The 25,690-nt window shown below is 41.8% G+C and overlaps 4 protein-coding genes and 1 long non-coding RNA gene across 9 annotated transcripts; 4 read left to right on the top strand and 1 right to left on the bottom strand.

Annotated features, from left to right (window-relative positions):
- The first annotated feature begins 923 nt into the window (after positions 1 to 923).
- aldocb (aldolase C, fructose-bisphosphate, b) lies at positions 924 to 10,560 on the top strand. The gene is made up of 9 exons (XM_041051776.1): positions 924 to 1,030; positions 6,774 to 6,890; positions 7,105 to 7,316; positions 8,016 to 8,070; positions 8,171 to 8,331; positions 8,469 to 8,552; positions 8,676 to 8,850; positions 9,035 to 9,234; positions 9,348 to 10,560. Exons 2-9 carry the CDS (start codon positions 6,779 to 6,781, stop codon positions 9,438 to 9,440), a joined length of 1,092 nt encoding a protein of 363 aa, XP_040907710.1. The 5' UTR covers positions 924 to 1,030; positions 6,774 to 6,778; the 3' UTR covers positions 9,441 to 10,560.
- A 1,215-nt stretch (positions 10,561 to 11,775) lies between these two features.
- Positions 11,776 to 16,124, top strand: pigs (phosphatidylinositol glycan anchor biosynthesis, class S). Its single transcript, XM_041050974.1, has 12 exons — positions 11,776 to 11,864; positions 12,763 to 12,902; positions 13,018 to 13,129; positions 13,219 to 13,308; positions 13,416 to 13,507; positions 13,843 to 14,083; positions 14,190 to 14,332; positions 14,428 to 14,542; positions 14,669 to 14,814; positions 14,994 to 15,094; positions 15,173 to 15,383; positions 15,523 to 16,124. The coding sequence occupies exons 1-12, from the start codon at positions 11,846 to 11,848 to the stop codon at positions 15,799 to 15,801; spliced, it is 1,689 nt and encodes a 562-aa protein (XP_040906908.1). The 5' UTR covers positions 11,776 to 11,845; the 3' UTR covers positions 15,802 to 16,124.
- On the bottom strand, positions 15,198 to 16,522 carry LOC121190337. Its single transcript, XR_005894972.1, has 3 exons — positions 16,376 to 16,522; positions 15,500 to 15,591; positions 15,198 to 15,332 (listed from the first exon to the last, which is right to left on the bottom strand). It is a non-coding gene; the product is annotated as an uncharacterized LOC121190337 (long non-coding RNA).
- Positions 16,523 to 16,526: 4 nt separating this feature from the next.
- LOC121190335 (serine/arginine-rich splicing factor 1B-like) lies at positions 16,527 to 20,280 on the top strand. Of its 2 annotated transcripts, XR_005894971.1 has the most exons (5): positions 16,527 to 16,961; positions 17,605 to 17,768; positions 17,874 to 18,046; positions 18,633 to 19,341; positions 19,716 to 20,280. XR_005894971.1 is itself a non-coding variant. In XM_041050980.1 (4 exons), the coding sequence occupies exons 1-4, from the start codon at positions 16,768 to 16,770 to the stop codon at positions 18,819 to 18,821; spliced, it is 720 nt and encodes a 239-aa protein (XP_040906914.1). In that variant the 5' UTR covers positions 16,527 to 16,767; the 3' UTR covers positions 18,822 to 20,280. The 2 variants fall into 2 exon arrangements, 1 of the variants encoding a protein (XP_040906914.1); XM_041050980.1 differs by having other exon boundaries at positions 18,633 to 20,280.
- Positions 20,281 to 21,014: 734 nt separating this feature from the next.
- Positions 21,015 to 24,938, top strand: LOC121190334 (serine/arginine-rich splicing factor 1B). Of its 4 annotated transcripts, XM_041050979.1 has the most exons (8): positions 21,015 to 21,386; positions 22,271 to 22,452; positions 22,545 to 22,717; positions 23,009 to 23,309; positions 23,726 to 23,822; positions 24,399 to 24,575; positions 24,715 to 24,788; positions 24,881 to 24,938. In XM_041050979.1, the coding sequence occupies exons 1-4, from the start codon at positions 21,193 to 21,195 to the stop codon at positions 23,189 to 23,191; spliced, it is 732 nt and encodes a 243-aa protein (XP_040906913.1). In that variant the 5' UTR covers positions 21,015 to 21,192; the 3' UTR covers positions 23,192 to 23,309; positions 23,726 to 23,822; positions 24,399 to 24,575; positions 24,715 to 24,788; positions 24,881 to 24,938. The 4 variants fall into 4 exon arrangements, with proteins under 4 accessions (XP_040906913.1, XP_040906911.1, XP_040906912.1 ...); XM_041050977.1 differs by having other exon boundaries at positions 24,399 to 24,788; XM_041050978.1 differs by having other exon boundaries at positions 24,715 to 24,935.
- Positions 24,939 to 25,690: the final 752 nt, after the last annotated feature.

The raw sequence follows: 25,690 nt of genomic DNA, 5'->3' as shown, positions 1-25,690 counted from the left end.
GCTGGGACAGTAAGGGTTGAATGAACAAGCATAATGTTTACCTCCAGTTAACATTTTGATAGATACAGGGCTTTTTCTATTGTCCAAGGCTGCCCTAACCCTAGCCAGTAATTACACCTTCATGCACTTACCTGATCATCAGATTATATTATGATTTTGTAAAGCATGCCCTCATGTGTACCCAGAATGCCTCACATGTGTGATCCTGAGCTTGCTTTTTTTGTCACGAACATGCTTATTTATAAATTCCTCTTTACAAAGTTTATATGAATATTTTGGATGCTGTTTGATGTTAAATGTTATGTTACAATGTATTTTTGTAATTGCCATGTAGCACAGATGAAATAATATTAAACTCTTACTGTACAGCGATCTGCTGCATTTGACTGCTTTGAAGAAAGAGAGACAGAGAGTACTGAAAAAGTTTTTCAGCATATCAGTCAGTGATATGTTGAAAATCATCATTGCTCCACTTTTCATAGAATGCCTGTGTTTGGTTAAGAAATCACATTTTGTAGAGGATCCAGTGGTGGATATTTACTTAGGTTTGTACTGTATATATGACTTATTTTGCAAATAATATGACTCTTGTAGCAACAACAGCTGTAAGAGTAAAACGGTGAGTAACATTAAACGACATCATCTTCCATTTTATTTCTTCCACAAATATGGTGCCCAGTAAATCTTTCCTCTCAGGATAATTTTGTTTTCATTTTGTTTTTTTAATTATATATGTCATTGCCACTCAAAAGTAATGCAGACAGTGCACGTAGGACGCTTCATCCACTAACTACATGACTGAAAACTTGCAGAATCATGCTGCAATCACGATCCGAGATGTGACGCCATCAGGGCGCATGTGCTGTAGGCAGCGTCGTTGCATCACACGACGCAGACGCGTGAGCTCCGCCCCGGCTCGAGGCTTTCGTAAAAAGGGTCACGTTGCGCTGCAGCACTGACACAGGAGACTGTCTCGCATCCTCCTCTCGGCGCTCACCAGCTCTCTACCTGCCCAGACACCGACCAGCAGGTAAGAACCAACCCTCATCTGGTCAGCAGGACAGCTACAGACACTCCTCATGGGTTATCGATCGAGTATAGATGATCACAATAATAACGATGATGATGATGATGATGGTAACGATGCTCTGCACGACCTACACGTAACTTCCTCATTAGTCACTCACGAATTATCTTCCTTGAGTACCTGTGGCTCTATATGTCGTCGTCGAAAACCATTGAAAGTCTTCCACAATTTTATCATACCTGTTTAAATTTGCGCATTTCAGCGCATCATCGAAATACGCAACAGGATGAGCGCAAAAATGATGACCTTCAAGGATGAGCCCTTTGCGTCTGCTTGCGTTTTTAACACAGAGACAAACAAGCCCTCCCTTTTTATGTGTTTTAACTGTAAGATAAACAATTTGTATTAATCCGGAGGGCAGCAGCAGTGGAAGGTGATGAGGGAGGGTGTCGCTAAGGAGGTGGGCTGTCAGTGTGTATCTGTGCCAGAGCACGTAGACCTCCTCTGGGAGGCGGATATACTGTGAGTGATTCATTCAAAGGAACATATATATCAAGTTGCAGCACATGTCAGTGCATGGCTTCATCTTATAAGGATAACACAAGTCAATTAATAGACTAATTGTTTCAGCTTGAGAGTATGTATATACATATGCAATGTATATAAATAGCGTATATGAGGTGTCATATGGATTATTTGTACAGACAGTACAAATGTAACACAGTCTGACTCAGTGTCCCCGTGTTCTAGCATAGCAGTAGAACATATTTTGATTTAGTACAATGTTAATTGTTTAGTTATCAGCAGATGGTGTTGTAGTCATATTTTTTTCTCTATTGTTCCTTCAACCTTAATCATCTCTTTTCCCTGTATGTGCTATGGAAACAAAAAAAAATGCATTCAAATTGTCAAACTGATGATAAAAGAAGAGAGTTTAGTTTAGCAGTGTTTGAGAGAGAAACATCACCTAGGCTAATCTGCCCATTCTCACCAGTATCAACCTCTCTCCGAACTGCAATGCACACAGCTCTGACGTCTGCCATAGGCTCTTATATCAGAGAGCTGCATGGGAAACAGTGCTCCTGCTAGCGCTGCTGGATCAAGGCCTGAAGATAGAAACAGCCCAAACACAGGGACGTGCATCAGTGCCAAGGCCAGCAGCCCGTCTGGTAACAAAACGCTACAAAGCAAGCAGGCTTTTTACTTTTGACTAGTTCTGCCCCGCAGGAGCCATTTTGCCTCCTTAAAGCTCATGCAGCTTGCAATGTAGAGCAAATAACAAGGTGGGTAAACCTCCAGGTGGCGATTATTATGCAGACATGGCAGCAAAAAATGATCCCATTTTTTATTCAAAAGCCCCCTATCCTCTCCCTACATGCTTATTACTATAGTATTAACTACTAATAAATGTTATGTAAACTGCAATGCCAGCCTGAGTTTGGGTAGATACACTCAGTTCTCCCCCACTGAGTCCCTGCCTGCAGCCGTATAAATACTATGCAGTGTAGTATGCAAGCTTCAGACATCTTGTAGTTTAATGCTTGCAGCAATGCTTAAAAAAAGACAAGCTGCAGCATGACGTCTAGACATGTAGATGTTCATTCTGTATTGAGCCTGATGTTTATGTGTTTGTGATCTCTAACTGCATCCTGGGTTGGTAAGTGAGCCTGTGCAGCATCAGTTTTCACAGGGAAGGACTGATTAACTGTTCTAGCGTGAAGAACACAGTGTGGTGTCTGATCCAATCATCCTGTCCTTTATAAGGTGAAAGCTGAGTGGAAAATGGGTTTCAGTCAGGGAATACTATGTATTTGTTCTGCTGCTTTGTTTTAGCTAGGGTCTAATTAAAGTTAAGTTAAATTGTTTGTTAACTCTGAATGATGAAACTATGAATTTAAATGTGAATTAATTGTCATTTTTCCCCTTCATGCATGTCTGTAAGTCTGGTCAGCAATACGATTGGATGCATTTCACTGATGTTTAGAGACAGAATTATTTAACAAATAGTGATCACAGATTTAAGTTTATCCACGTGACGCCACAGTAGGGAGTTGGCCGTTGCATCTTGATGTCGCAGTGCAGAAACGGTGTTTGTCTTGTTGAGGCCAACCACTGTGCAACAGGCTGAAATGAAAATCAAAGAAGCTTGATGGAGAGAAGGCACCAAGACAAGACAACTTTATTATAATCTCACCTGTCTCTCTCTTTTACATATCTGAAATGAAAATGATTCAAAAACAGATTTTTTAATGACCATCCCAAAATATATTATAATGCCAGTCATTCTGAAGTGCATTTCAGAGCTATATTTGTCTGTAAGATAAACCTTGTCATCAGCAGTAATGTGTGATAATGACATCAGAAGACTGATACTTTAAATCACATCAAAGTGATATTTTTTACAACAGGCAACATTTCTGTTGATAAGTAAGATTATCTTTATGTTCTGGAGCGAACAGAAACACAGATTCCCTCATTGGAGAACAAGAGATCAGTGATGATGATGATGGCACCTGAAACAGTGATGTAACCAAAGCCACATTTAATCAGTATTTTAACTTTTTCTACCAACCCAGTTTGGACTTAATTATACAAGTATTAGTAATAACAGTACCAGAACATGTCATCAAGTTGCCTTTGGGGTCCCCCCCCCAGGAAATTGGTGAGCAGAGGTGGTGAGCACTGCTTACCACCTGCATCTCATCTCTTTATCAATATAGTTACCACATGGTAATTTAAACATTCATCTCACTCCTGATATGACACGTGGCCTTAGATCAGACTTGGCAGTGGGTGGAGGACCTGAGTCCTACATACCCTGGCGTTTCAATTCACGCTTTTTGTCTGATGGCAAATTTGTGTCATTTCACAACTTTGTACTAGTTTTACTTTTATTGACTCATGCAGCCAGTAAATGACATCAGACTTTTGAATTGGAAGCAAATAGAGTTGGTGTTTGAGCATTGAGATGTCAGTGGAACTATGAGGGCTGTTCAGTTGCTCTTGGTCGGTTTATTTGAGGCCTTTCAAAGCTCTCAGCAGCTTGGACTGGCTAGAGTGATTAGCTTTATTTTCAGGACATTAAACCACTTTGCTTCTTGGGTTTTCTATGAAGCGTCTCCTTTTTTGTAGATAACTTGAGGAAATGAAGTCTAGTGCAGAACACTTAAATAAACCACAGCTTGCCACAGCATCTTCAAAGGAGAAAACAAACTCACTCTCGCACATGATTTAATTTTCCAGATTGCTCTCACTAACAAATTAAGCTTTGCATGATGGACTCCCTTATTTTAGTTTGACACATCTGTGGTGCAAGGGCCTCAAACAGGTGATAATTACTGAGTATGCGGCATAAACCGGGCCTTCGTGTTGTGTTTGTTCTTAAATTCCCCACTGAGGGAGAGCGTTTCCGGGAGACACACAAGGAGCAGACACTAAAGTAGAAAACACTAATATGACTGTCCCTTGAGTTTGTGAATAACTTGCGATCGAAACTTCCGACACTCAGCTACTCTGAGTTTTTGTGTGCGTGTGCTGCATTTGTTAGAAAAATCTGCAAAAAAATTTGCAATAGTCAGGTTGTGGACTTTGTGATTTTCCACTAGTATTGTGGTAAAATAGCAACAAAAACCTTTGTTGCCACAATATCACCAGTTGTAAGCGACTAGCAAATACAGTACTCCTCTACCTGTTAAGTCTACTGTTAAAACTATTGTCTGAAGAGTTGTGAGCACTGATTCTGCTTCTTCTTCCGTGGTGGATTTGACCCCCGTATGATCATTGTGTTTATTTATGTTTTAAATTACTGAGATTTTTTTGTTCATAGTAGCTGCAACAAGATCACATGTTTGGTTCTGCCATCTTGTTTGGCTGTTCACCCATGGGATAGATTTGCCCACCCAATGACAGAATAATTCAGAAGCAGAAAGGTGCATTGCTCAATATGTGCACACTTTACAGTGTATGTGTTCAACAGTGCGTTGCTACCAAACCTGCTCTAAGCTGATCATATGTCAGAGGCAGGTGACAATCACACTGTGGGGGCATTGTCCTTCAAGGCCTTTTTTTTTATACCTTCAGGAGACATAAACTCTATAAATGGCATCACAATGTTTTTTCAACAGAGGCCTGACCACACTGGATCCAGAGTCAGTGAAAACAAATTGATGAAGCACGCTGGTGCTTCACAAAAGAAAACCGGTATTTGCTGAGCATGAGCTTTGTGTGGTGAGCAGTGGAGCAGGGCCGTGCATACTAAAGCCCCACACATCATGCCAGCACACGTTGGTTGAATTTTATCAAGTGTAAATACGTTGTTTTATTCACTGCATGTAGTTTGTGCTCCTGGTCTAACTTTTCCCCCCCTGAGGGGCACGTATTGTTCGCCAGCAGGCCTCTTTAATTTCACCTGCATGTGGAATTTAACTATCAGCAGTGAGCCGTGCTCGACATTGGTGTTGTGTCAACTACACACTGTTTTCATTGCCTTTGTGTGTGTGCGTGCCTGTGCTCTAAAGGTTGTTATCTCATAGCTTTAAGCTGAGGATTAACACAGAGGATACAGGGTATGTCAGGCAGTGTCCTACCACAGCAAACCAGCCTTGGTTGGGAATTAAGCAGCCATGAGAGTTTATTAGTAAAGGAACAGCATCCACCCATCAAACAGACTCATCTATAGCTGATCCAATATGGTGGCACAGTTCTTGTGATGCTGAACAAAGCTATAGCAGTGTCGTTGTTAGCTGGGAGCGGCTTGGTAGCTGGTGTAGGCGACCAGACAGAGAAGTCACAGCTTGTTCCCTGGTACAGTCTGTATTAGTGGGAGTGATGAGTGATGTGTTCTAGGGATGCGTTAGAATGGGAATTTACAAATCCCACCTGTGCTCATCTTGTGTGCATCCTGCAGTTATCGTTTATTGGCAGAAAGCAGCAGCGTTCCTCGGTGAGGACAACAGGAGGTTTGAAGCAAACTAGATGGGGTGATTAAAAAAATGTGGAACTAAGTCTTGTAGTGACCAAGGCCAAAGAAATAAAAGGCACGTATACGTGCATCACACAAAGAGGGATATAATGACGTTAATGGAGAAGAGGAGAAAGGAGAGTGTTGCTGAGGAGAGAGAAATGAGCTGTGCTGCATCCAGTCCTGCAGCTATAACGAGGACTGGCAGCAGAGCATACAGGAACGTTGTTACATAATCGCTCCCTCTCTGTCTTCTGCGGTGCAGAGTAGCGGTGGGGAGGGGAGGGGTTACGTAACTGCTTATTTACGGCAGAGTGAAGAAGGGAATAGGGAACAAAACTAATCTGGTTTGAAGCGCATGTGTGCATGTTGGCACGTCGTGACAGCACGGCTGCTGCTGCCGAACGGTTTCTGTGTGACTGACACCAGACAGCATTATCAAAAAGAAAAATTTTTTAAACTGTCATATCTAACCTCAGAGGGTCTGAACACCAACGAGGAAGCTTCATTTGGAGTCTAGATAACAGTTATTTCTGTGTCTTTTTTCTTCTGCTCACAGTTGCTGGTTTTATCACATTTCACACACACATTTTTGTAATTTTCACTCCTCCTCCTGCTCTTCTCATCCTCACTGAGAAGAGCTCAGTTCTGCAGCGAGGAAGCCATGTTGTATATACAATAGAGGGACATTAAATGAGGCCCATGCTGGGCAATTGTCCAGGTCAACACAATGTGAAACAATGCAACCTCTCCATGCCTCTCTCTCTCTCTTTCTGTCTCTTTCAGCCACCATGACTCACCAGTATCCCGCACTGACTCCTGAGCAGAAGAAGGAGCTGCAGGACATCGCTCAGAGGATAGTAGCTCCAGGAAAGGGCATCCTCGCAGCTGATGAGTCCACCGGTGCGTGTGTGTGTTCGTGGTTGCAAAATAAAAACCTTTCCTGTGAAGTTTTACACATTATTTTACACCTGAGCTGTCATTGAATATATAGCCTTTACTGTCATAGAAATTGCAAACAGTGTCAAGGCCTGGTGAATTACCTGTACAGTTATGTTAATGTTGAGGTCTTCATTTGAGCATGTACAAATAATTATGTGTTCCTGCTGTTTTACAGGAAGCATGGCGAAACGCTTGAACCCCATCGGGGTTGAGAACACAGAGGAGAACAGGCGCCGCTACCGCCAGCTGCTCTTCACAGCCGACCAGCGCATCGACAGCTGTATCGGAGGGGTCATCTTCTTCCATGAAACCCTCTACCAGACCACAGACGACGGCGTTCCTTTCGCCAAGCTCATCAAAGACCGCGGCATTGTCGTCGGCATCAAGGTGAACAGCGCTCAAAGTTGCAGCTAATCACTTCAGTCCTGTTTAAAGCCTCAAATTAGATGTCTTCAGTTAGGAGATAGTGGGTCTCACCCTGTCTCAGAGTCAGTTTAAATAAGTGTCTTTCTGGTACGATAATACAGAAACACTGATCTCATCCACCTTTCTGCCACATGTGCTAACCTGGTTTCATCCGGTGGCTGTTTTTGTACATGGTGTGTCACTCATAAGCTCTCTCTCCTAAACTTAAATCTGTGATTCTCTGCCTTGTTTGGTGGCTGTGAGCTTTGGCTCTGAATGTCCCGCACATCCACAGTGTTGATATTATACAACAGCCAAGTATTTCAGTTCAGCAGGCAAAAATACAGCAATCATCTGTTTAGCAGGTAAAACTAGAAAGGCTCCTACACTGTGTATGAAAACACAGTTCTCTCTGTTAGCATGTTTAGATACACACAGACCTACCCAGTACAGCAGGTCAGGCTGTGAGGACAAACTGGGTGAAAGAGCTTTCAGGCTCTATGTTCAGGAAAGTTGTTAAAATTTAATGAGATTTTTTTTTTAATCAGACACTCTAATTAATATATAAAGCCAAGTATTATTTAAAACAAATATTGATGCACTTGAGAATTTCAGGGACATTTAGGTGTAAGATCACAAGTGCAACATAATGTGCAACAATTTCTGTTTCGATCTTTACAGGTTGACAAAGGTGTTGTGCCCCTGGCTGGAACAAATGGAGAGACCACCACTCAAGGTAGGAAGCATTAGGAACACATTCTAAAAACAAACATTACAAACCCCTTGTCGCTGTGTTCCTGATGGATAGTTCTGTGTGTATATGTGTTGGGATGCAGGTCTGGATGGGTTGGCTGAGCGCTGTGCGCAGTACAAGAAGGATGGTGCAGACTTCGCCAAGTGGCGCTGTGTGCTGAAGATCAGCGACACCACACCATCTGAGCTGGCCATCTTTGAGAATGCTAACGTACTGGCACGATATGCCAGCATCTGCCAGCAGGTGAGTCGCTGTCCAATCCCAATTCAAAGTTGAATTTCAAAAAAACAGCAGAGTGGTCAGTAAGAAAAATTTGATGACTATTTATCTTTAAGAGTAGGAGAGTTTGCTTGAAACTTAAACTTGGTGATGTCTCCTAGAATGGTATTGTTCCTATTGTGGAGCCTGAGATCCTTCCTGATGGAGACCATGACCTGAAGCGTTGCCAGTATGTTACTGAGAAGGTAATTTACTGAGGAATACACAAGATATAACACAAACCACCATATATATCCTGTACAGTGTTTATTTTACGACATGTATACTCTCACATTCTTTTGACATTCAGTACATGTGTCTGCTGTCAGGTCCTAGCTGCTGTGTACAAGGCCCTGTCAGACCACCATGTGTACCTGGAAGGGACACTGCTGAAACCCAACATGGTCACAGCTGGACACTCCTGCCCCACCAAGTACAGCAGTGAGGAAATCGCCATGGCTACTGTCACTGCTCTGCGTCGCACCGTGCCTCCTGCTGTCACAGGTCAGAAACCGATAGATATACAATGATAATAATAATAAAAATTGTTTTGTATGCATGCCTGTGTTGCAGTATTAATTATTTGTTTATCCCACCATCATACAGAGAGGGTTGAAAGGCTTAAATGTTCTGTGAAATCAGGTTTGAACAGGTACATAATGTCTGTATTTGCTCTGTATTTTCCCAGGAGTGACCTTCTTGTCAGGCGGCCAGTCCGAAGAGGAGGCCAGCGTGAACCTTAATGCCATTAACAACTGTCCGCTCCCCAAGCCCTGGGCCCTGACTTTCTCCTACGGCCGCGCCCTGCAGGCCTCTGCCCTGAACGCATGGAGAGGAGAGCTGAGCAACGAGAAGGCCGCCACCGAGGAGTTCATCAAACGTGCTGAGGTCAGACAGAACTGTGAACGGATATTAGATACAGTCACAACCTTGCACAGTAAACTGAAACTTCCTTTGGGAAATATTCTTAATTCAGTTTTTTTATCTCTTTTCTTCTTCAGGCAAACGGTTTGGCTGCGCTCGGCAAGTACGAGTCTTCTGGAACTGGTGGCGCCGCAGCACAGTCACTCTACGTGGCTAATCATGCCTACTAAACATCAAACTACCACATAATACTGTGGCCTAGTGATAGTCTTATATCTGCTCTGCTATTCCCCCTCACACCTCCATCAATCACAGGCCTGCGCTGTCTACTGTACTTTAGAGTTGTCAGAGTTCTAGATATGTGTATTTAAAAACATAATGTGAAACAACAATACTAAAGGGAACAGACTTTGTTTTTTTTTCTGTCTGGTTGATCAATCAAACTGTTTTGAGACAATTTATGACTGAAGTGGACAGCTGTTTTATTTTAACGTCTGGCTGCCTGTCTGTAACAGTTAGAGGGCTCAGACACAGGAAGTTAAAGACTGCAAAATGTTAACAGAGGATCAAGATAATCAGTCAGTATTCAGCTCATGCCTCTTCTTGAATGCACATCCGGTGCTTTCTCCACTCATCCTCCTCAATATACATCTCGAGCCACTCCCAAGCAGGCCAGATCAGCTTGTGTGTATCTGTGTTTCGCTTCTGTCAGAACAAAGTGTTGGCTCGTCCTTAAAATGCTACACTAACACCCTCCCTGACAGTGGGACCAACTAGTTATTAGCGGCGTCAGTACATCTGGAAAGGGACAAGACGAAAAGACTAAACAGTGTGAAGACTTTTCAGATTGAGTTGATCTTTTGAGCGAGCGACTGGTTATAGATGTGGAGTGCTCGTTGTACTTTCAGACAGCTGTAGCTCCAGCAGAGGTCAGTAGGCACACTTTAACAAACCGTCACACACCAGGATTCATCCTAACCTTTCTGTTCTCACGCTTCTAATCACCACAAATCAGAAGAACATCTTGTCTTGTCATCTTGTCTATTCTAAGTATAACATTAGCTTTAAATTACATACAGTAATTAATGTATTCAGTTGTGTGAAGGTGTCAATATTATGTGATGCTTGTGTGTTATCCTCATTCCTGATTCTCCCAGCTTGCCCCATGGGAAGATGAGATGGTTTCTACTGACATACTCATAAAGTGGACCAATTCGTGGGGTTGGCAGAGGGGAAACAGTCACTGCTGTGTTGGAATACTGTGATGTTTGTGATGTTAATATTGTTCTTGAAGCACTTGGTGTGTCAAATAGTGGAGAAATATAAACTAAAAATAAACTTTAAAAACTAGAAGAGGTCTATTTATGTGGTGTTGTTTCTTCTGTGCTTATGGTGTCTTTTGGATGCAATTTCATACTGCATTAGGACCATATTGTCCTAATAGATAAATGTCTATGAGCCGTTAGCAGTTCCACCAAAGAGACACATCTCTGTGAAAGTTTCACTTAACTGTTCCAGACCAAAAGAGCTAAATGATTATTTTTTAAATTAAAAAGGCAGATTACAGAATTGCCCAAAAATATATATAAATTTGTGAGGCAAAATTTATGATTTTCTTTCCCCTCAGATTTACCTGTATATTAAGCAGTTAAAAGCAGCTCCACCTCAACCTTTGACAACAGTGAAATGATGCTAATGTGCTGGTGCAAAGGTATCAACTGTAGGATTTTATGAGTACTTCTTCTACCATTGGGTTATAATATGTATGTATATGTTTATGTATATGTATATATGTATGTATATGTATGTATATATATCTATATCTATCTATCTATCTATCTATATCTATATAGATAGATAGATAGATAGATAGATAGATAGATATATATATATATATATATATAGAGAGAGAGAGAGAGAGAGAGAGAGAGAGATTCTAAGCAATTCTTACAACAGCAGCACTGACCAACTCTGTCCAGTGTGTGTGGGGGGAATCAGTGAGATTTATTGAAAAGCCTTCAGCAGTAAAACAAACCAGCAAAATCTTACAGATGCCCAAAGCCCAAAGAGCAACTCTGTCTTCCCTCACTACCACTACTGAGGTGCCTGCAACATCCTTAACTCCCAGCTGCTGAGTCTTGACAGTTCAGATCGAGGTTGTACTGGGCAGGTGTTGTTGTTGTTGTTGTAAGGTGCATCCATCACATTTTCAAACAAGATGGTCAAAATAATGGAAACACTACTCAGTATGACTCAGACTAATATCATCAGCGCCACTCAATGTACTCAGATAGTCATAGCTGCATGTTTGTTAGAGCTAAGACTGAAGCCACCACATGGAGGCGCCAGTTGACAAAATATGTTTGACAATGTGCTTGTGCGTTTAATATAATCACCGTGAGATCCAACGGTGACTGCCTCACTGCGTCTCAAAACAACTCACTACCATCTCGCTCTCTCGGGATTACGGTGAACAGAGGGGTGTTTATTATTTAAAAAATGGTTAAAGGACTGTATCTAGATCACAACTTATTGTTTTCAAAGTCCACTGTGAATTTTTTTTACGTGGGTCACGTGACTCGAGACTGGCTGTGCTCCATTAACAAACGCACCTCATCCAGTCATTGAAAAAAAAATGGCTACCGCGGAAGTAGGTGAGTACACACATATCTGAACTGTGTATGAATTGTTTCTGTTCTTCAAAGAGGCAGACTTGACACCAGCCGTTTGTCGGAGCATATTTACCATGTAACAGCTGTAGCGACTCTAGTCTGAGGCGGCTGTTTTCTCCATGTTGTGACCCTCTGAAGCTAACTGCTAACTAGCCGCACCAGCAGTTGCAGCAGTGATGCCCTTCCTATTCCCACTTAAAACACTACAAGCGAACCTGCTGATTGTTGCCACTTTATGTTCTTTGTTATCATTATTTAAAAATTCTCACCAAGCAGTGAGAATTTTTTTTGTGTATTTCTAGCGTTAAAACTGAACAAGATATTGCAGCCAGTTCCTTTATGTTGACCAATTCATATTTTTTTCTATAAGGCTATAAGTGTTTACATCACTTTAATGTAAACTTTAAAGCCTTGGTTTGGTTTGCCACGTATCTAAACAAGTGTAGCATCGAGCTCACTCTTATGGAATAAACAGATTGATGTAAATATATTATTTAATCAGGCTTTTCCAGTTAGATGTCATGTTTTACATTGTACATATCAAAATAGATTTACTGTTATGGTGACTTAGTGTTAGTGTCTAAAATAACAGCAGGAATTTATGTATTTGTCACATTAATGCAAAAAAGAAAGTGAATGAATGAATAAGCAGGTGTACAGGTGTTCCTACTAAAGTGCTTGCTGGGTGTATGAGAGTAAATGAAATATGTTTTCATTCATCAGCAGGTTGTCAGAATGTCACTCAGGCTCTGAGTAGTTTTAACGATTAATCAATAAATTTTTGATTAGTCACTAATGAAAATAACTGTTATTACACATCTAAGCAGCAACACAAATATCTGTAGGCTCATCTGTCTCTCTGTCTTTGTGTGTCTCTCAGAGCGTAGACGAGGCCAGCTGGCTGCTCTGTCCATAGCAGCAGTGGTCATCATCGTGGGAGTCCCTCTGTGGTGGCGAACAACTGAAACATACCGCGCGTGGTTGCCCGTCAGTCAGATTAAAGAGCTGGCTACCCTACAGGTGTGTTTATGTTTTCCGTGAATTAACCCTCCATCTTGTGACTCATTATCTTTCATGTGTAATACATGTTTACCTTTTAAAAATCTCTGTTTTTTTATTTCCTTTTTTTTTGCAGCTACAGTTGAGTGCTGATGTGGAGGTTGTGTTTGCACGTGGCACCGTGACACCAGAACAGCAGAAGAAGCTCCCACTGACACAGACACAGGATGAGGAACACAGAGTAGATGGTAATTTATTAATGCTGTCTGTGATCTTATATGAGCATATAATATGAAGACTGCATCGTCATTTTTGTCTCAAATTCATTTGTTTCCAGAGGACACAGCTTTGAGGTACAGGTATGAGACAAGGTACCGCACAGCTACGATCATGGAGGAGGACGCCCTGAAGCAGCCCACTGCTGCAGGTGAGATATCTTTGCCTGTCAAACCAGCTCTTCAGAATCAAACATTTTGTCATCTCATTGAGACCATAGATAGTAACTTCTCTGTCTCTCTTGCTTTCCCTTTGTAGAGGCAGATCTGTCTCTGCATACGCTCAGTGAGAGTCCATGTGGTTCTTTGGTTGTGTATGTGATCCCAGAGTCATCTTCACTGCTGCCTCAGGTTAAAACCTCTTTTTTCTTTTTTACTTGTACTTTTCCTATATTTTTGTAACTAGCCTTGTTTGGTTACCTGTCCTTCCTTATTTCCTTTTGTTTTTCATTAGTGTGTATGTGTCTAGATGTTGAAAGGGTGAATTAAAGTTCATGAATCTGTGGAGTGAAGTAGGATTTCCACTAAGAAAAAAGGAAGATAAATTGTCATTACTTCTTAGTGTGTAAATACAGAACCTTCTGCACAGCTTGCAAACAAAATTATGAGTCATTTGAGCCAGACAAGCACAAGATAAATACTTCTTATCTTCTTCTTATATCTGCCTGTACCTTCATGCTACTCAGGATGTGGACGTATATGTTGGTCAGAGACGGACAGCTTTGCTGCGTATTGGTTCCCAGATGAGAGTGGGCAGGACACTAGAGCAACTGCTGGCTCACATGGAGCCTCGGATTAAACAGGTGCTGCAGGTGATGTCTTTTAGCCACACCGACATCACGGCTGCCCTGAGCGACAGAGTCCGTCTCAGCCCTGGCAGCAAGGAGAGCATCGCTGACAGTATGAGAGCCTTTAAATCCAGTCCAGGTTGGTATTTGTTTCAGCACAGCCCTAAAGTGAACCTACTTAATTTCTGTTCTAGTCAGTGTACACTTCAACTCTGTGAACACTTTCCTTCTATTCTTCTCTTTAGGTTATGAGATAACATTCAGTCTTTTGAACCCAGACCCAAAGTCCCACCGACTGCACTGGGACATAGAGGGTGCTGTGCAGTCCTACATCCAACCTTTGCTTACAAAGCTGAGCCCTGTAGCCAACTTTAGCATCGACTCTCAGGTACTGTGTGTGCAAAGTGTGTGAATGTGCAGCACCCACGTCAAGATGACAATATTCTCAGCCACTGTATGTTAATAGGCGTATTCTCCTTACAGACCTTATACTATGCCATGCTTGGTGTCAACCCTCGCTTTGACAGCAGCCGCAGCACCTACACACTCAACGCTGACAGCCTCGCACATGTCATCAACCCTGTAGAGGCAAGACTCGGTAAAGGAAAACGCACACTGAATGTTTTTCAAGTGTTTGCTAAAAGAAGAAACGCAATGTAGTTTGTCCTGGTGTATTTATATATAACTGTTTTATTATGATATGTTTTGTGTGTTTGATTTCCAGGTTCTAACGCTGCATCTTCCAACCCGGTGTTGAATTTCCTCCTGTACGTCCCGGACGCCCACCATTCACCCCTTTACATTCATGACCACAAGAAACAAGAAGTGTCCTCTAATGCCTTTCACTCTCCTCGTTGGGGTGGAATCATGGTGAGATAATTTTAAGGGAAACACTGGATGGCGGCAGTTTAAATGGTTATGGCTCATTGTTAATTGCATGTGGTATGAATAATAGTTATGTAGATATATAAAATTTTATTTTTCACACACAGTTATATGCTGTGCTGGGCTCCAGTTCAACAAAAATGTCTTTATCCGTGTTTTCATAGGTTTATAATGTTAATGGTTTCTATGGACCCGAGGCTGTGTTCCCGGTTGACATCAACATCAACATGGCTAAAGTTATGGGAGTCTTCCTCGCACAGCTTCGGTAAGTGGACACCTACAGTGCACAGGTATCCCTTTTCCTGCAGACACAAAGTAACTTTGCTTCACTGTCTCCTGTCAGACTGCTGCTGGGTGTGCAGTCGTCTTCTCCTCCTCCTGGCTTCCTGGTGGCACAGGCTGGCAGTGCAGGACTAGCAGACTGGGAGCTGGATCGGCTCATGTGGAGTCGAAGTGTCGAAAATGTTGCAACAGCAACCACCACCATCACCTCACTGGCACAGCTTCTGGACCAGATAGGCAACATTGTTATCAATGACAACATTGCTCAACAGGTGAGATGCACTCCATCTCAAACAAGAAATTTCCTAATATGAACACTGTGTGTACAAATTGCTACCTGCCTAAATTGGTATTTAAATAGACAGTAAACAAATCAATTGAATTTAACCTTTGATTGTTGCTGTCTCTCAGGTGTCCAGTGCTGTCACGTCTCTGCAGCTGGCTGTGGCTGAGCTGGAGGCCGGGAACCTCGGTTTCGCTCTGCAGTACAGTAAAGAGGCCATCTTGGCATCGGAGAGAGCATTCTTTGACCCTTCTCTCCTCCACCTCCTCTACTTCCCAGATGACCAGAAGTTTGCTATCTACATACCACTCTTCCTGCCCATGTGTGTGCCTATTCTGCTGTCACTGCTCAAAATAGTGTCTGAGGCTAGACAGAAACGCAGAGATAAACAAGCCAAGAAGGACTAAGAAACAACTCAAGAAGAAGAAGAAAACGTGATGAACAAAAAAAAACGCATTATAAAGTGTTTTGTGAGTGGCCTTGACATCAGGTACAAAGGAAGCATGCAGAGAGGCTCATTTGCAGCATTGAAGTGTGGAGTTTACAAATCAGCCATGTATGATTTTTATTGTTTCATGTGAGGAATTGTGTTGAGATTTTAATGAAAGAATGGTGTGGCTGTCTGACACTATACTCTTGAAAGCTTGAATTGTAAATGTGTAAAAGTTTTATATTCGAATTTCACTTTCAGTTTTAAGTTATTAACAAATAAAGACCAAGTTGTAACTCCTTTTGTTTGTTTGTTTGTTTTTTGCTCTCTGACTGGTCCCTTTGGATGGCAAGAAAATAAATAAATAAAAAATAAGTCTCTCTCTCTCTCTCTCTCTCTCTCTCTCTCTCTCTCTCTATATATATATATATATATATATATATATATATATATATATACACACACACACACACACACACACTACATAAATTTGGGAGAGACTTTTGTCCAAAGTGCAAAGTGTTATTATTATTAACGCAAGGTCCACTTACTGGTTTTTCCAAGAGCTGGTTTTTGATTGGTTCAGGAATGTAGCTCAGTATGCAGTGCAGATATCCTGTAGGATGTAACCTGGTGCTCCAGCAGGTGGCAGTGTGTGCACCTTTAAATCAGTGGTTACACTTGGTCACACGTCACTAAAGAAGAACCTGTTGTACGTGGGATGTTGTGAGTTGCGCCTGTTTAGCCGCTGTTTTTCTGATTATTTTGACATCTGAGTGGAAGAATTTCAGCTTCCATTTAGACTTAGCTGTAACTAAATATTTAAAGTGCAATTGTTATATTCGGTTTACTACCTACGCGTCGTTTTTTCGTTTAATTAAGTAAGGGGAAGACGGGTTAGCCTTCCTGCTAGCTTCCTAACGTTAGCGACCTTAGTGCTATCATGTCCGGCGGAGGTATCATTCGTGGACCCGCAGGGAGTAACGACTGTCGGATATACGTGGGAAACCTCCCTCCAGACATCCGCTCAAAGGATGTTGAAGACCTGTTTTACAAATATGGGTCCATTCGTGATATTGATCTGAAAAACCGGAGAGGAGGACCGCCGTTTGCCTTCGTGCAGTTCGAGGACCCGAGGTGAGCTGCAGTGCTCCGCCACGTTTCAGCGTTATCTCCCCTGTCGCCTCACCCAGAGCTGTTCACAAAAGATAGTGCCACACTCTCATAAGTAGAGACAGTTTATGAGATAACCTACTGTAAATCCAACGTAAATGGAGGTTTTATCATTTTGTTTTAGTGGTGTTTATTCAACTTAATAGTCCTTTTGGAGGTGACTCTCAAGCACTAATCTAAACACTCTGGTAATAGCTCCGCAAATGTGAAAATTTGTTGCTTTTTTTGTTTTACATGATATCACATCGATATCACATTTTTGACAAATGCTTACATTGCACTAATACAAGCATTTGATGGCATGAAGAATGCACAGAAGCATTGACTGACAGCTGCTTTGGACTGCAGTGTGTTTCAAACTTGAAATTGCCAGCATTCCTCAGTGCCAAGCTTGAAACGCCTGCCAGTCCAGTTAGAAGCCAGTGTTGATAATATTAAACTCTCACTTTTCTGCTTTCAACAGCTCCAATACTTTCTTCCATATAAATAAACCAGTATAAGTAATTCTTCACAGTTACACAGTCATTTCATCAAGTGTGTTTTATTTTATTTAGCTGATATAAGTTGATGTTGATGAAGTATGATTAGAAACTGTTGAATTCCACAGGGATGCTGAGGATGCTGTTTACGGGCGTGATGGTTATGACTACGATGGATATCGCTTGCGTGTTGAGTTTCCTAGAAGCGGAAGGGGAGGTGGTGCAATGGGACCCCCGAGGGGAAGATATGGTCCACCATCCAGACGCTCTGAGTACAGGGTTGTTGTGTCAGGTGGGTTTTGTGTTCCTCTCTTTTCAGGTTTTTAAGAAAATATATACTTTCACCAAAGCGTAGAGATGACTCTACTCTGAGTCTTACGTCACCTTTTCCTGTCAGGTCTTCCCCCCAGTGGAAGCTGGCAGGACCTGAAAGATCACATGCGAGAGGCAGGTGATGTATGTTACGCTGATGTGTACCGTGATGGCACCGGGGTTGTGGAGTTTGTGCGCAAAGAAGACATGACCTACGCTGTCCGTAAATTGGATAACACCAAGTTTCGCTCTCATGAGGTACGTAAAGGGTTACAACCTCAGGCTAACTTGCCACTGGGACTACAATTTGGAATTTTTTGAAAAGAAAGGAGGACTTGATGGTGAAAATAACTGGGCAGTAAGTAAAGACCAATACTGAGGTTGAATGACTTATGTTGCTTTGCATCATGATTCTGGCTATGCGTCTTATTGGTGCAGTGAGAATGACAGTGATGGTGGCGTATTAAGAATAATCTTCAGTGAGTTGCTGATTTTATCAATATTTTGGCCAAACACACACTGGTATGTGATATGTGCTAATAATTAAACATGGCTTGAAGAAACACCAAACACACAAACAGAAACAGAAATTCAAAGATCTGGATCAAGGCTCCCGGTTACTTCTGCAACAGCATCTGTGAGCACATTAAAGTGCAGGTTTGATTCAAGATTCAACACTTTATTGCCAAATGACTAAGTTTGGCAATAAAGTTTGAGCAATGATATGTCCTCCAAAACATTAATTTAGGTATTTTTGACTGTCCTTTTTCTGTCTATCTGAGTAACATGTAGCAACTCACACATGGGAATGAATGCTTAGTTATGTATGCTCATGTCTGTTCAGGGAGAGACTGCCTACATTCGTGTGAAGATGGATGGTCCTCGCAGCCCCAGCTACGGTCGTTCTCGCTCTCGCTCTCATAGCCGCAGTCGAAGCCGGAGCAAGAGCGGGTCTCGCAGCTACTCCCCTCGCCGCAGCAGAGGGTCTCCACGTTACTCTCCCCGGCGTTCACGCTCCCGCTCTCGTACTTAGATTCACCTGACCTTAACCAAAGCAATGGTGTATCTCTGAGCTGGAGAGGAGATCTTCACATCACTTAACAAATCCTGTGCACTGACCATGGATCATCTCATGTGTTACCCATTCTTACTGTCATGTTGTGTGTTCCCTTTTCTCCCACTTTTTGTTGCAGTTTTCTTTTTAGTTTTCATTTTACGGACAAGATGTACACAAACCAGATGTCTGGTCTGTGTACATGGCCCCATTTCACTCTTTGATCTGCCATGCTTCCCTTTATCCGTTCTCAGAAGCTTTGATTTTCTTGCTAAACATCTTTCCCTTTTCTCTATGCTTTTCTTTTGCTCATTTCCCTCGTATGCTTATGTTTTCTTTAGTTTGTAAAGATTTTACTTCCTCTAAGCATATACTACTGTCCTTTGACCTTCTTGTGTGTCTCTCTGTAGAGTTCAGAGGAACAGGATAGGATGGGAACAGAGGAAACAGTTCATATTAGGATAAACAGGAGGAGGAGGAGTCAAATATGGCAGCAATGGTATGATGGCTGTGCCTTGTCAACTGTGAAATCTGCATTATAAGCCTGTTCAACTTCTTTTCTTTCTTTTTTTTTCCACATACACTTGACAGTAGAGTGCGTTGTTGAATATTTTCAGTAATAAGTTCTGCACACCAGTTTGTATTTTGAGACTCAAAGCTTGTATTTTTTGCTTTTGCTCATCCTTTAGTATTCAAAGTAAATCTTCGTTTTTTGGGGGGATTGATCATAGACGGTGTCCCATGTTTTGTTTTTTTCTTTTTTTTTGTTTTTCAAACCTCCCTCGTAGATGCATTTATTGACATTTTTAAATAGTTTGTGAAGGTGTGATTCTAACTTGCCTCCTTCTCTTTGGTTCTGCTGGTATTCTGAAGGTTTGGACTGGGCTCATTGTTCCCCCATTCCGGAGCTGGATCAGGATTCAGGATCAGATCAGGATTAGGATTAGGCTTCAGGATGGATACATGGAGCAGGAGCATGGGATCCTTTTACTGGGAGAGGATCCCGACCCCTGGCCCTGTCCACATAACCCCATCAAACCGGAAACATTGTAGTGAGATTTTCAAACTAAATTGGCTTTCAAATAATACAAATTACTTTTTCCAATTTCGTGTGGGACCTCAGAGACACAGTCACTGACGGCACCGTGATGAGCGTTTATTTTTCAGATTTTTTTTTTTATTATAAATAAGAAGAGCGAGGCTTGGATCAAAACCAGGAGGAGGGCTGGCAGGTGCAGGATGGATCCACACGCGTAAGGAGAGTGGTAAATAGTGGGCAACCATTAACAGTGGAGGAGGGAGGGAACAGGGAGGCGACAAGGGAATGTGGCCTGGTTTGTATCTTTTTCTTCAGTCTTTTTCAGAGGAGGATAATTTCTGATTTTCTTACATATAATCTTCAGTATCACAAAGCTTTATTCTCTTTTAATAAAAGTTACAATAACATTTCTAGATGTTTGTGTTTTTCTTGCTCAGTATTTTTAATACCTCAAATGGTTGTGCACAAAATTATGCAACACCTGTACATATGTGCAACAAGTGCAGTTGTGTTTACAACATTTTGGGGTCTTCTGTGTTTAGATTTAGGTATTTAGCCCAATTCAGATATTTGTAAACTCAAAAATAAATTATTCAATATATGGGAAAGATTTAGAAAATGTGGACTTATGAATGTGAAATTTACTTAATACCATTAATAGGTAAACAGTGGTGTATTTTGCAGTTTTCATAATGTGGAATGATCATAGACTTCCAAAATAATTTTAAGAGTTTGTGGATATATTATGAACAATTTTGTATCATACTTCTGTTTATTTTTTGGGGATAACATGCTTTTTGCCACTGTATATTAGGGAAAAAAATTAGATTTGTGATTTCCACACAAATTTTCCACTTTAAGTGTTTTTTCTTCATCTGTTTAAACTGGTATTTTATCAGCTGCAGACTTCCACTAGGAATAGCATTTATAACCAACGGATATTCTTATGGAATGGGGAAGTTTTTATATGTAGGCATTCGTCTGATCATAACTAGTAGTAGATTTCCATTACTTGACGGCACAGTTTTACGTAACGTACAAGCAGTACGTCTTGCGCGACGTGATGACGCGTTGGCCTAGGTTGTCTGCTATTGGTTAATAGGGCTCGCCCACCGGACTAAAACAACTGATGGGACTGTAACGGAGGGACTCCGCCAGCGTTACTGTGAATATTATCCTTGTACTTAGTGAAACGACGACAGCCATAAATCTATTTTTACATTTTGTTGTTGGAGGTCAAGCCACTCTTTGTCTGTTTTGTTTGCGAGTCTCGTTTGCTGGCTGTCACCTTTGTTTTGTGCCACTGTTAACATGTCCGGCGGAGGTGTCATTCGCGGTCCCGCGGGGAGTAACGACTGTCGGATATATGTGGGAAACCTCCCCCCTGATATCCGCACCAAAGACGTCGAGGATGTGTTTTATAAATACGGAATCATTCGCGATATTGATCTGAAAAACCGGCGAGGAGGACCACCATTTGCCTTCGTGGAGTTCGAGGACCCGAGGTGAGCTGCAGTACCACATTTTAACCTCAAATCCTTCATTTCAGGGTTAAACCTGTTCTCAGCACATCACACTGAACTTCACCATTACTTTTTAAACTGGGAAACCACAGCTTATCTTCTCTCCATATAGGTAACGTAAAGGTAAATATTTTTCTGTGATGTTTCTAAATGGTTAGGAAGGCACCGCTAGATTGCAGTCAGAGGTTGATAGATCATTCCTCAGGTGTTTGGGTATGTTTTCTCAGGTGGATTGAGGTTGTTGCAAGGTAATTGCTGTGGTGCTCTGGGTGTTTGTCCTGGACTGGTTTGGGGTGTGTTAGAGAGATAGCTGTGTTTTTTTAGATGGGTATTATGTTGTTCTGAACAGTTGTGAGGTCCTTACCAGGTGGTTGTAAGGCTGTGTGGGTGGTTGCTAGTTGCTTCCTTGTACTGCAAGACCAGCAATTTGACAGGGTCATTACATCAGCCTATATAAACTTATAATACAGTAGGTCTGTAAAGTACTTACAATAGGTCAGTAAAGGTGGCATGTAAGTATAGAAATACCAGAAATATGTTTGGTAAATACTTTAGTAATTGTGTCACCATTACATAATGTAGTTTGTCCACTAGACTAGGTTTCTTTAACAAACTGAGATGCCTAATATTGTGTGTGTGTGTGTGTGCATTTGTTTTAACTGAAACCAATTGAACAGAGAACATGGTTGACCTTTTCAGCACCATGGACAGAGACACTGAGTCTTTAAATGTAACTGAGAGTAAAAACATCTTATTTCTTAAATGCCATTTAATGAGAGTAAAAGCTCAAAGTGTAAAATGTATGAACCATGTAGTGCAGCCAAAAATGTAGGGAAGAGTGAGTGACTGTCACTGTCACCCTGCAGGGATGCAGAGGATGCAGTTTATGGACGTGATGGTTATGACTACGATGGCTACCGTCTGCGCGTTGAGTTCCCTCGAAGTGGACGAGGAGGCGGTAGGGGAGGTGGTGGTGGAGCTTTAGGAACCACAAGGGGAAGATATGGTCCCCCGTCAAGACGCTCCGAGTACAGGGTTATTGTCTCAGGTAGCTGATATACCCCAAATGGATCATCTTGTTACCTTGACTGTAGTGTTGAGATTCTTCCTTCCTTTATCACCTTCCTTTGTTAATGACAGGTCTTCCCCCCAGTGGAAGCTGGCAGGACCTGAAGGATCACATGCGAGAGGCAGGTGATGTATGTTATGCTGATGTGTACCGTGATGGCACCGGGGTAGTGGAGTTTGTGCGCAAGGAAGACATGACCTACGCTGTCCGTAAATTGGATAACACCAAGTTTCGCTCTCACGAGGTAGGTTAGTGTTACAGCAAGGAATCGCTCTGGAACTAGATTTTGGCATTGAAACTGTGTGTTTAAGGTAAGTCTTGAAGTGAAGCATGGAGCAGGTTAAATGGGGAAATTGAGCATTAGGGTGAAGACAACTGGACAGTAAGTAAAGGTTGGTTTATATCCATGGTCAGTATATTGTTGCTTTGGGATTGATAAAGCTAATCCAACGGCATGTCACACTGATGAATCTCAGCACTGATGAGTTCTTATTCTGTCTGCCATGTGTCATTTCTATTCCCATTGTGTGTTCAGGGAGAGACGGCCTACATTCGTGTGAAGATGGACGGTCCTCGCAGCCCCAGCTATGGTCGTTCTCGCTCTCGTAGCCGCAGTCGAAGCAGGAGCAACAGCGGCTCACGCAGCTACTCCCCACGTCGCAGCAGAGGGTCTCCGCGTTACTCTCCTCGGCGTTCCCACTCGCGCTCTCGCACTTAAGGCCCATCAGACCTTATTTAAAAACCACCAGCCAGCTCAACCCAGCGATGCATCTCTGAGTGGAGAACAGGAACTTCACTGGACAAATCCTCTACAGTCTCCATGGACCGTTTGATATGTTAGTTGTTTGCTGTTTCTCTTGTTGTATGTTCCTGTTTCCCCAATTTTCTGTTGTGATTTTTATTTTACTTTACATTTCAGCAGACTCTTGTTTGACCATTTAAAACTGGCTAAAATACCCTGGTCTGTGTATGTTGCCCTCTCTCTTATATTTATATTCTCCCTTTCCATTTTCCCAGTCTTTCTTTTTCACCCCAAAATGATCAACATCCCTTTTCTGCTAACCTTGTCTCCCCCTTTTGTGTACTTTTCCTCCTCTGATTCCAGGGTGTATTGAAGGGAATGGTACCATAGAACAATTCATCATTGTATGCTTTGTGTTGTAGTTGTTATTTTGTGGGTGGAATGGTAACATATTTTTCTCAGTCTTGCATTTACTATTGTACTTTGACCCTCTCGTGTGTTTCTCTGTAGAGTTCAGAGGAGCAGGATAGGATGGGAACAGAGGAAAAGGAAACACAGTTCATATTAAGATAAACAGGAGGAGGAGGAGTCATATATGGCACCAATGGTATGATGGCTGTGGCCTCTCACAACTCTGAAATCTGCATAAAATAAGGCTTTAGTCATTATTTCACCCTGAATGTACGCTTGAAAATAGCTGAGTACTGTAACTGAATGTTTATGGTTACATTACAAGTTTTGTTTTGTTATTCTATAGCTGCTGTACTTGTGCATGCTACCATTATATTATAAGTACCAGCAACGTTACTCGCCTTCTTTCAGTAGCCCTTAAAGTTCCAGTGGCTCTTCACACTGGTCCTGCAATTTTTTCTAAAACATAATAAAATCCTGTGTTGGGTCAGGGCAGTATCACCTAACTGTATATAGTCTTCATGTGCTGTACACCAGCTTCATTTTGGAGATCCAGTGGTTACTGGTGTTTCTGCTTTTGCTCATTTCTTAGTATCCAAAGTAATTGCTAGTATTTTTTTTGTGGGGAGGGGGGGGTTGATCGTAGACAGTGTCCCTTGTTTTTCTCAATACAAACTCCCTCGTAGATGCATTTATTGATATTTTTAAATTAATCTGTGTAGGTGTGATTCTAACTTGCCTCCTTCTCTTTGGTTCTGCTGGTATTCTGAAGGTTTGGACTGGGCTCATTATCCCCCCCATTCCGGAGCCGGATCAGGATTCAGGATCAGATCAGGATTAGGATTAGGCTTCAGGATGGATACATGGAGCAGGAGCATGGGAGCATTTTACCGGGAGAGGATCCCGACCCCTGGCCCTGTCCACATAACCCCATCAAACCGGAAACGTAGTGAGATATTCAAATTAAATTGGCCTTCAAACAGTCAAAAGAGAAAGTTTCTTTTTGTGTGGGACCACAGCGACGCAATCGCTGATGGCATCTTGATGAGTAATTGTTTTTCAGATAAAAATGTTTTTTTTTAAATAAGTGGAGCAAAGGTCGGATCAAAACCAGGAGGAGGGCTGGCAGGTGCAGGATGGATCCACGCACATAAGGAGAGTGGTAAATAGTGGGCAACCATTAACAGTGGAGGAGGGAGGGAACAGGGAGGCGACAAGGGAATGTGACCTCAATGTGCTTTTTTTTCCTCCTAGGTGTTTTGCTGCAGAAGATGATTTTTAATTTTGCTAAGTATAACCTACAATATCTAGAAGCTTTGTTCTATTCAATAAAAGTTCAATGTATCGTTTGATATTATTGTTTTTCTTTTTTCTTTTTTTGAACTAGTAGTAGAGCTGAAGAGACAAAACTACTGACAAGCAAGTGCAAATAGCTGTAGACTCACTGATGTGATTAGATTTAAAGGTGTCATTGAAATTTTATAATATTATATTTTGCCTTTGGGCCTTTGTTGGTTTCATTTATTTTTACTGACCAGTTCTTCATAAGCAGCGAGAAGCAACATGTGCTAACTGCACTGAACTGTGAACAATTCATGCATCTTAACGTGAAGGGAGACAAACTCTAATGGGAAGCAGGATGCCAAGTTTTTATTAATCAAAACTCTGAGTATCCTACCTACAACTTGGCCCTAAAAAAAGAGCCAATGCTTTCTTGTTTTTTGTATTTGTAATTGTACTAACACAGAGACAAATACTCTCTATACTGAATTTTTGAGGGCAAGATTGTCTTTATCTAAAACGCTTAAGCAAGCAGTTTGGACACCAACCAACCAATCTGGAAAAACTGTTTCAAAACACCTTATGGAAAATGATTTTTTTAAGTTGTGTTCTCTCATTTTTTTACAAGCAGCATGGGATCAGTACTCCTAACACTGCTGAATAGCCACCTCATGCTCTGCCTCCTCTGTTTGGGTCGAATATAGCTCTTAACGTGTTGCAAGCTTTTTAAGTTATGCGGATCGATACAATCGATCAACCTCATCACCTAGATAAATCACGTCC

Source organism: Toxotes jaculatrix, chromosome 12, assembly GCF_017976425.1.
Source record: "Toxotes jaculatrix isolate fToxJac2 chromosome 12, fToxJac2.pri, whole genome shotgun sequence".
Taxonomy (NCBI): Eukaryota; Metazoa; Chordata; class Actinopteri; family Toxotidae; genus Toxotes; species Toxotes jaculatrix.
Note: the sequence above shows the minus strand (reverse complement) of the source record. Positions and strands in the feature narration are given on the sequence as shown.

What these genes read in the sequence shown, in the direction of transcription:
- LOC121190335 (XM_041050980.1), top strand. Translation starts at nt 16,768, where the DNA reads ATGTCCGGCGGAGGTATCATTCGTGGACCCGCAGGGAGTAACGACTGT. An exon ending in GTACAGGGTTGTTGTGTCAG is followed by an intron (nt 17,769 to 17,873) that starts GTGGGTTTTGTG and finishes TTTTCCTGTCAG; the next exon opens with GTCTTCCCCCCAGTGGAAGC. An exon ending in CCAAGTTTCGCTCTCATGAG is followed by an intron (nt 18,047 to 18,632) that starts GTACGTAAAGGG and finishes ATGTCTGTTCAG; the next exon opens with GGAGAGACTGCCTACATTCG.
- aldocb (XM_041051776.1), top strand. Translation starts at nt 6,779, where the DNA reads ATGACTCACCAGTATCCCGCACTGACTCCTGAGCAGAAGAAGGAGCTG. An exon ending in GCATTGTCGTCGGCATCAAG is followed by an intron (nt 7,317 to 8,015) that starts GTGAACAGCGCT and finishes CGATCTTTACAG; the next exon opens with GTTGACAAAGGTGTTGTGCC. An exon ending in GCCAGTATGTTACTGAGAAG is followed by an intron (nt 8,553 to 8,675) that starts GTAATTTACTGA and finishes GTCTGCTGTCAG; the next exon opens with GTCCTAGCTGCTGTGTACAA.
- pigs (XM_041050974.1), top strand. An exon ending in AAGAGCTGGCTACCCTACAG is followed by an intron (nt 12,903 to 13,017) that starts GTGTGTTTATGT and finishes TTTTTTTTGCAG; the next exon opens with CTACAGTTGAGTGCTGATGT. An exon ending in GAAGCAGCCCACTGCTGCAG is followed by an intron (nt 13,309 to 13,415) that starts GTGAGATATCTT and finishes TTCCCTTTGTAG; the next exon opens with AGGCAGATCTGTCTCTGCAT.
- LOC121190334 (XM_041050979.1), top strand. Translation starts at nt 21,193, where the DNA reads ATGTCCGGCGGAGGTGTCATTCGCGGTCCCGCGGGGAGTAACGACTGT. An exon ending in GTACAGGGTTATTGTCTCAG is followed by an intron (nt 22,453 to 22,544) that starts GTAGCTGATATA and finishes TGTTAATGACAG; the next exon opens with GTCTTCCCCCCAGTGGAAGC. An exon ending in CCAAGTTTCGCTCTCACGAG is followed by an intron (nt 22,718 to 23,008) that starts GTAGGTTAGTGT and finishes TTGTGTGTTCAG; the next exon opens with GGAGAGACGGCCTACATTCG.